Raw genomic sequence first — 9,495 nt, forward strand, 5'->3', positions numbered from 1 at the left:
TTTCCTTTTTTTGTGAGTTTTTTGATGAGCTATGGTGAAAAATATGGGAAATTTTGGGAAATTCTGCGCATGCGTACACTGGAGTTTCACGACCCGTTTTATGTGAAGTGGCGTTAAAACGCGATATTCGCTGTGGCATGCAGTAGTCATGAAATATGTTTTTCACTATTTTTTTACTAGGGTGAAACTTCAATGATGAAATATAAATTATATTTTTTTCACAGTAAAAGCAGTTGGGAAGTTGATGGAAATTTTGGTAAGGGGGACAGACTATTGTGTCGGAAATTTTCGGGAAATTTTTTTATGGAAGAATGCGAATTTGTGGTTTTAGAATCTTCGTCGCCTCCTCCGAGAGTATATCATTTATGTATCATCAACTTGGTTATTGGTACACTTTATTGTTCGAAAGGTGGGATGAGGTTTGGGTTGGGAAACGCGAACTGAAAATGGTTATCAACGTTTTACGCGTTTTTCATGATGTGGAATTTGGAGTGTTTTTATTCTTCATTTCGCGGGTGAAACTCTATTAAATTCGTTGTGAATTATTGCGCAGTTTATTAGTGAAAAAGTTCTGGAAAATATGCATACGGTCACCAATACGCGTTGGTGAAAATTAGAAAATTCTCAATGTTGTAGAAGCTGACGGCCACCACAAGAGGAGGATAGTGAAAGACTTCTTAATACCGTGAAGACTATAGCGTAACGAACTAGCTATGCACGTAAAGAGTATGAACAGCGCAACTACCAATACTCTGAGCATACGTGCTAAAAGAATCTCGGTTTTTTATACATTTCTCCAGGTTCCTGAGTTCGGCTGAGGAAACCATAATTTTTTTCTAATGGTGCGTAAAACTGGAATTTGTGTGAAAGTGCATTTCCATTGTGAGCATTCCTTTCGTATTATGAGAACCTTGTATGGTTTATATCATGTGATCGTTTTCACTCGGGAAAAAACGTCAGTTAATTTTCGTGACAGGAACTTCGAACGATTCACACGTTAAATCGTTCTCAGCGTTCGTTTATTAGAAAACTAAGTTGGAACTATTGTTCGCTGAAATCCACGACGTCATTTTTGTCGGCAAAAAAATTATTTTTAATTTCATAAAGTGTCACCGAATTTTCTTATTTCGTTTCACGTGGTGTTTTCAAACTTTGAGAAAATGACGGGTTTTTCCTCTTCGTATTAGCTTTGGAGTTTTATCAGGTAATTTTGAATTTGGAATTTCTCGAGTGATGAAGTCGTTGGAGCCGATGGATCGCAAGTTGGGGATGGATACGTGGTATGGTCTTGGAAAAAAATGCAATATTTTCAGGGAAATTTTGTATTTTTTTTCAGAATTTCGGGTGATTTTCCCACCTTTTCTGAAAAAATGCTATTTTTCAACTTTTCGTCGACTGTTCTTAGTGAGGAAAATAGCAGATCTTTTTGAAAACGTATTAACTACCATTAATAGCGTTAATTTTGGTTACACGAGTTTTCGCAGCGTGGGAATGAGTCGCCCATGCGCATTTACGATTTATACTGTATCAAGATTAAAGTGATGTGAAGTGGAGTGGAATTTCACCCTAGTGATATGAAAAACAAACTTCAACGACTACTGCATATCACTGCGAATATCGGGGTTTTCACAGAGTATTACTACGCCACTTGACATGAAACGGGTCGTGAAATTGCAGCAGGTACTACGCGAAAAGATGTTTCCTGGCTCTTGCTGAGAATATGGCTAAGGATATGGTTGTTATTCGTGATGATACGTGAGTCAAAACTACAGAGGACAGATTATTTATGCTTTTTGATTTATAGTAGTTTTATACAGTGTAAACTCGATATGCCAATGTGTGTTATTTTGGAGAACAAGTTATCGCTATCATCACAGTCCCAAACGGGTACTCTCATCATCACAACACATGTTCATAGCCATCGTTACATTGTATATGCGATTCTCATTTATCTCGGAAAATGTCAAATTAATGCATACTGTATTTTCAAAGATACCATAACATTCTCAACTTCCTCGACCGAGCAGCTCGTCACGGCAAGCACATAGAAACTGTTGTTAGTCCTATTGATATGTAAACAGTGAGTGCTGTTCGTTTGCTGCGAATCGGTTATTTTCAAGGGAAAAAATAATCGAAGTTCAGAATGCGGCTGCCCAAGCTGCTGCTGATGCGGGTAAGTGTATATCATCATTGTGTTGATGACAATATGAAAATTGTGGGAAATTTTCGTTGGTTTTTGTATACTTCTACCCAAAATCGTGGGTGGATTTCATAATGTAGTGAGAAAACTTATGAGGTCAGCTGAGAAAAGGAAAAATATTTTGTATATGCGATATAGTTTCAGATCGATTCTCATCGAGCTTGGAAAATAGCGCGCATTTGCATATCAAATTGGCCTTTACTGAAATTTCACCCATTTTAAGTGAAGTGGCGTAATACTCTGTGAAAAGCTCGATATTCGCGGTGATATGCAGTAGTCATGGAATATATTTTATTCATATCACTAGGGTGAAACTCCAGTGTTTAAAGCAGTGATTATTTCTCCGACTTTCGGACGGTTTTTCCCAGCGATGATGTCCAATCGGACTTTCTTGTTAGTTGGTGAATCAAGTGAATTCGGAAGGGATGAAAATAACCCTGTAAGTAGGGGGCATCACGAATAGGAGTTTATGACAGAATACTCAGATGTTGATGAAAAACTCTGATTGAAATTTGTAAACTTTATGTAGTGTGTGTAGTACTGGCAAACGTGATAGCGCGCGCCCGATTAATAGATTGTTCAGTTTGAGTTCGTAGAAGCACTATTTTATTTGAAAAAAGCAACTTTTTTAATTCGATTTAAGATTTTTTTCCTCAGTTTGGATTGTCATTCAAAGAAACTATTTTTAGGAGTGTTGGATATTTACCGTTTTTCCGCAAATTTTGGTACGGTCATTGCAGCAAAACGAGAAAAATTCTAAAGTGAAGTTTCAGACACATCACATATTTCAGGGCTACTGCATATCACCGCGAATATCGCGTTTTTTTCGCCGAGTTTTATGCCACTTCACGAGAAAGTGATTGTTGGAAAATTAAATGTCTTGTTCTACACAAATAGCAGAGCCCGAATACGAGGAAAAAATGCAAAAAAATGCAGAAATTTTCCAGTTTGAAAATTTCAGTTGTTCGGAAGCCGTTAGATTTGATGAGATATTACTGTTCTTCATAAGTAACAGAATCTGAGTATGTGGGAAAAAAGTGCGAAAAAATTTGTACAAAATTTTTCCAGTTTTACTGCCGTCGTAAACTTTCATGATATATTGTTGTTCTGCGTAAGTAGCGTAATTCGAATATGAATGAAAAAACGCTCAAATTTTTTTCGTAAAATTTGATGTTATATTATTTCTCTGCATAAAGAAGGGGAAAAAAGCGAAAAATTGATACAATTTTTTTCAGTTTTAATGACGTCGTAATATTTGGTATTATATTATTTTTCTCTGCGTAAGAAACAATTTCCGACTATGGGGAAAAATTGCTAAAAAATTCCCCAGTTGTAAATTTCAGAATAATTTGGGCGTTGCCGCGGCTGTGAAATCGGCAGCTGCGGCAGCTGCGGTGGCCGCTGCCTCCATTAATAAGAAAAAGAATAGGACCGTCACGTGAGATGATCTTGGCTGATGATGTAACGAATTGAAATGTCAGTTACGAAGCTAGAATGTTGAAACTGTTGTTTCTCAAAATACATGAGTGAAAGATAGTGGGCTTCAGTTTGGTTCATGATGATTATGATTTTCATGTGCTTGAGATTGTATTATGTTAATAGCAGTATCGTGTTCAATTGAGTTAATGCTTTTAGTTTCACCACCCGTTTTACGTGAAGTGGCATCATAATACTCTGTGAAAAACGCGATATTCGCGGTGATATGCAGTAGTCGTGAAATATATTTTTCACTAGTGTTTTTCATGTCACGTGTGAAACTCCATTGCTTTTCGTCCATATTCACTGGTGGAGTTTCACCAGTTTCAAGTAAAGTCGCGTAAAACTCGGTGAAAAACGCGATATTCACACTACGGGGTAGTCGTGAAATATATTTTTCACTTGTGTTTTTCAAATCACGGGTGAAACTCCATTTGATTTGGGGCACTCTGTAGTTGACCATGTGCATGTTTTCTCACACCAGGAGGACGTACTACTGAACTTATGTTGTTATATATGAGCAACTCTCTATATGAGGTGAGTTGGAATATGTTATGCATATGTGTTGTTGTATATGTTGTATATTGTTGTTGTTGTTGTTGTATATGTTGTATATGTTGTTGTTGTATATGTTGTTGTCGTAGCTCGCAAATTAGTTTTCAAAGAACGCTGTATGTCACAGCTGTGATCTGGCGAGTGCGAACTCAGTGTTCCTGTCACGAGAAAATATTGGAAACCCCAAACCAAGTTGTGCTTGAAAGCCGATCGATAACAACTGACTCAGTATATGTGGCAATCCACATATACACGAAAAATGACAGCTCCTCGGAATTCAACGAACAATTGTTTTAGTAAATTGACCATTGAGATAACACTACACTGTATATAATAGCAGAGGAAAGATGCCTTGAGAGGCTGAAGCCGGGTTATACTCAATCGATGCAGACTATTTAACCATAAGCTTGGCTAAGGGGGTCCTTCACCCGAACGAGCTGCTGCGGTTTAGGACAGCGATGGCGATGATGATGTATCAACATCATTCGAATGACAATGAAATATGTGTTAAGGTAGCTGTGAGCTCTTTCTACAATCAAAGGCGAACTCACTGTGAAGTCTGACGAGTTTATCATCGTTTCGCACGATCACGTGAAATCATAACGAGCATAAATGTCGCATATTCCATCTTCTGAGAAAATTGAAGATATCAGCGAAAAAGAAACATGTTTGAATTCTTACTTATGATGAACTGAAACTTGGTTTTCTTGTAAAGTTCAACAGCTCCTTTGGAGAGAGGATTCACAATGAGATACATGGCAACGACCTTGGGCATTTTCATACCGATCTGACATGCTTATTGCTGTTGAATGCGAATCATTTCTCTCATATACAATGTAGAAAAATATGCACATGGTCAACTGTGTTGGTGACAATATGGAAATTGTGAGGAGATTTTGGAAGGAAATTCTTGTTGGTTTCCATTGGAAACTTTCCAACACCGTATAGAAAACTCCCGAGCTCAGCTGAGGAAAGCGAACATACACTCCTACTCCAACACTGTATAGGAAACTCCTGAGCTCAGGTGAGGAAAGCGAACATATATTCCTACTCCAACACTGTATGGGAAACTCTTCTGAGCTCAGCTGAGGAAAGCGATTACATATATTCCTACTCCAACGCTGTATAGGAAACTCCTGAGCTCAGGTGAGGAAAGCGATTACATATATTCCTACTCCAACACTGTATAGGAAACTCTTCTGAGCTCAGCAGGTGAGGAAAGCGATTACATATATTCCTACTCCAACACTGTATAGGAAACTCTTCTGAGCTCAGGTGAGGAAAGCGATTACATATATTCCTACTCCAACACTGTATAGGAAACTCCTGAGCTCAGCTGAGGGAAGCGATTACATATATTCCTACTCCAATACTGACACTCACATATTTGAATGTATGGTTGATGAGAGCTGTGGCAACACCCTTCCTACGCCAGTCTTCCAGCACTTCAACCTGAAAGTTGATAATGAGAAAAGTTCATACTGATCATATCTAACAGTTTTGATAACATTGCGAATTATGATAGTAATATTGGAGTTTCACCCGTCTTACGTGAAATGGCGTAAAACTCCGTGAAAAACGCGGTATTTGCGCCTTGCAGTAGTCGTGAAATATGTTTTTCACTAATGTTTCTCATATCACGGGTGAAACTCCAATATACACTGCGAACCGAACCGTTATGCATATCTAGATTTTTTTTCAGTTTGGGACTAGTACGACTATAGACTACAAAACGTTTCTAAAACGTTGGCGTCAATGGATTCACATTGTTATCATGTTGATATTACTCGAATACTCAAAGATGACAATATCACTTTATATAACGGTTTGGTTCACACTGTTAATGAATTGAATAATATAAGGATAGTAGTTTCCTTTCATATGATAGTCTTTAGACCTCTCCACACTTACCAATTCAACGTGACCTATTTCGCCTTTTTTATCGGCTTTGGGACTGTGAAGAGAAAAAATGCGATTCCTGCGGAAAGGGAATTGATCATTCACATTTTCTCTCTGATTAGATGGTCTAAATCTTCGTCGATGTCCTTATCGGGTATAACCGTTCGAATGATGCCGATTACGGTCTGAGAGACACACACATTTCACCAGCCATTTTTCTGGGGATTTTAACGTAGATCACCCGATGAAAAACGCGAAATTCGCGGTGATATGCAGTAGTCTTGAAATATATTTTTCACTAGTGCTTTTCATATCAATAGGGTGAAGCTCCAATTTTCGATGAATGTACTAGTATCATTCGATACCGTGGAAATTGATAATATACACATCTGTATAAGGGCCGTATCATGGCACCATCAAGGACTATTATATAAATTTATGATAGTCGAAAACAAGCCGCTCGTGGCAGTGTGGGAAAATATGCATATGATCAACTACATGTGTTGGTGACAGTATGGGAGTTTCGAGGGAAATCTTGCTGGTTTTTGTACATTTGTATATAAACTTCTGAGCTCGGCTGAGGAAAGCGATTACATATATTCCTACTCCAACACTGTATAGGAAACTCTTCTGAGCTCAGCAGCTGAGGAAAGCGATTACATATATTCCTACTCCAACACTGTATAGGAAACTCCTGAGCTCAGCTGAGGAAAGCGATTACATATATTCCTACTCCAACACTGTATAGGAAACTCTTCTGAGCTCAGCTGAGGAAAGCGATTACATATATTCCTACTCCAACACTGTATAGGAAACTCTTCTGAGCTCAGCAGCTGGGGAAAGCGATTACATATATTCCTACTCCAACACTAGCCCGGAGCGAACTCACGTTCTTGCTGGTAGCAACATCTACTGCAACGTAGCAGAGGTGACTCTGGCAGCGCTTGAAATTCTCCCCGGGCATCGTGTCACCCTGCATATACACTCTATATTCAATATCGGCCAGAGAACGTCTCGGATGATGATCTCCAGTACGGAGGTAACCCTCAGCTGAAATGATAAACGCAAGGTGGAGGAAGAGCCCGGTCACTTGCTTCATATGAAATTAAAGATAGAGGAGACTGTATGTAATTGTTATAATATTATAGTTTTATTTTTCCGTTAACCTTAGATTATGGGCGGGAGAGTAGGCGAAAACGACTACTTCCTTACGGTCGTTGGTAACTTGGGAGGCATTTAATACATCGATATTCTAAACTCAGAAGTGCTTCTCACACGTATAATACGATTGTGAACTCTAGAATTTATTTAATGAATATGGAGTAAGTAACGTGGCAGGATGACTTCACCAACTGCACATGCGTGCAGGTATACTCCGAAGCCCGACAGTTTTACTTCGTTACACAGGCAGGCATTATTCAACTGCCAACAAATGTGATCGATGACTTCAACTTTGAGGATACACCGGAGTAAGTATGTTCAGTTCTCTTCGTGAGAAGGAGAGCGGCTCGTCAATATGAAGATAAAGACTCCGTTAATCTCCTTCTCAGACCGTAGCGCATCTGCGTGCAATCGTCCCGGAGGACCACACAAGCACCCTTGTGTGTCACCTTCATAAGAATGTCGTGGTTTTTTACATGAGCATACAACCTCTGTGAGTTTATGATAGAAGTGGTAGTTCTACACTGGTAACATGTTCGTACCACAGATTACCGAATTTCCAGGAGCGACTATTTTGGACGTCATCGGCGCCAGTAAAGCTGCGCTATTTTTCCGTGACGACACGGAAATTGTGAGGAAAATTCGGGAAAATTTCGTAGGTTTTTGTTTACTCTTAGTCGTGTGTAAACTCCTAAAATGAAGTGCGTTCCCATTCTCTGAACTGAACTGAAAAAATCAAGGACATGCTCCAATACTAAGTTCTATACTCGGTGAGAGCTCCTCGTTATTACAAGTTCTGCACGCGCACGCACGAAGCAAATTATATACAAACACGTCTCCGCATATTATCAGCATATCCGGTTTCCGGCTCGTACACGGTGACCTTAACAAGTATCATCTTGCGTCTCCGGGAGGTATGCTCTTAGGCTTCACAAGATATAAGCTCCAACTTCCAAGGCCTTACCCTTCGTAGTTCGTGAGAAACCGAAAAGTGGTTGAAAACTTTCTCCACGTATTCTCAGCATACACGTGCTAAAATCGTGCCATATTAGCTGTTACTGGAGAGGTATATCTATAACTGGGCGCCTAATTTGATGTCATACATCAACAGAAAGAGGATATTTCACAATGGTTTACCTCCATTTTTCAGCCCCATATCTGGAGGCATAAGCCTGCTAGGGCGTCTTGAGGAGAGTGAAAACAGTCTACATCGACTTTGTACAGTCAGGCCCCTCTGCTATTCTGCCTAGGTATTGCTGACTTGCCAGATCGCTTAACAACCCTGTCGGAGGTGAAGTCGCCTAACTAACGAATTATTGTCGTCCCCTCATGAATTTTTCTAGAGTCGTTTTGTGTCGAACTACTCTACCAATGAGGTATTTAATTGAGCCCAACTTGGTAAAATACCAATGCGGATGATTATCGCATCGCTCCGCTAGCAATTCGCACTGCAGAGGTGAGCAGATGTTCCTCGCATCCGTACGGTCACGGGATTCTTTATTCCATCTCATCACGCTCGAGAGCAAGCACCGTAGCTAGTAGCACACTCGCTGAATGTCTTTGATTAGTATTAAACCACGTTGACAGGAGTGTGAAGTGGGGGAGCTGATCTCTCTAGAGCTGACATTTTGCTATTCTCTATCACATTGGATCTTCACGACACGTTTTACGTGAAGTGGCGTCGTAATACTCTGTGAAAAACCCGATATTCGCGGTAGTAGTCGCGAAATATATTTTTCACTATGCGTAAAACGAGTAAAACTCCATTAAATCCATCTTCAATATGTCCGATTATGAATCGAGTATGCAGTCAGACGAAGCACGTGGGAGCGAGCACCATAGCGATGTGAAATCTGTTTTCCACTAGTGTTCACGGGTGAAACTCCACTATTCCTTATTATGTCAATACCACAGACAAGTCTTGACGAAGGTGAAGTCGTGACTGCTCTCGACAGCGAGAGTCTTCGCTTTGTATTCGCTGTTATGGTGAGGACATGAGATTCTTCTCATAAAAAGTTTTTTTTCTTAGCTGGCATGTACCGGTATCATGTATTGGACAGCCCGTCGGCGAACGAATCAACGTAGCCAAGAGGAAACACCTTTGGAAAAGTATGTTGAATATTTCCAACTCTTGATATGGGAAAATATGCACATGATCAACTACATGTGTTGGTGACAATGAAGTTTCACCCGTTTTACGTGAA

The 9,495-nt window shown here is 39.7% G+C and overlaps 3 protein-coding genes across 3 annotated transcripts in view; 2 read left to right on the plus strand and 1 right to left on the minus strand.

Annotated features, from left to right (window-relative positions):
* The window catches only part of Pmar_PMAR003768 (hypothetical protein), a gene marked incomplete at both ends in the record, with an annotated part of 7,212 nt that extends 3,570 nt beyond the window's left edge, over positions 1-3,642 (plus strand). The window contains 5 exons of the mRNA XM_002785330.1: positions 1,681-1,755; positions 1,993-2,073; positions 2,121-2,173; positions 2,599-2,639; positions 3,544-3,642. Coding sequence (XP_002785376.1) covers positions 1,681-1,755; positions 1,993-2,073; positions 2,121-2,173; positions 2,599-2,639; positions 3,544-3,642 — 349 coding nt within the window. The remainder of the gene's footprint in view (positions 1-1,680; positions 1,756-1,992; positions 2,074-2,120; positions 2,174-2,598; positions 2,640-3,543) is intronic.
* Positions 3,643-4,818: 1,176 nt separating this feature from the next.
* Pmar_PMAR003770 (hypothetical protein) lies at positions 4,819-7,094 on the minus strand (the record flags this gene model as incomplete). Its single annotated transcript, XM_002785331.1, has 6 exons — positions 4,819-4,862; positions 4,913-5,018; positions 5,615-5,683; positions 6,143-6,185; positions 6,236-6,315; positions 7,020-7,094. The coding sequence occupies 6 exons, from the start codon at positions 7,092-7,094 to the stop codon at positions 4,819-4,821; spliced, it is 417 nt and encodes a 138-aa protein (XP_002785377.1).
* A 2,096-nt stretch (positions 7,095-9,190) lies between these two features.
* Positions 9,191-9,495, plus strand: part of Pmar_PMAR003771 (conserved hypothetical protein) — a gene marked incomplete at both ends in the record, with an annotated part of 5,453 nt that continues 5,148 nt past the window's right edge. The window contains 2 exons of the mRNA XM_002785332.1: positions 9,191-9,277; positions 9,321-9,400. Coding sequence (XP_002785378.1) covers positions 9,191-9,277; positions 9,321-9,400 — 167 coding nt within the window. The remainder of the gene's footprint in view (positions 9,278-9,320; positions 9,401-9,495) is intronic.

This window comes from Perkinsus marinus, assembly GCF_000006405.1.
Source record: "Perkinsus marinus ATCC 50983 genomic scaffold scf_1104296933060, whole genome shotgun sequence".
NCBI lineage: Eukaryota > Perkinsozoa > Perkinsida > Perkinsidae > Perkinsus > Perkinsus marinus.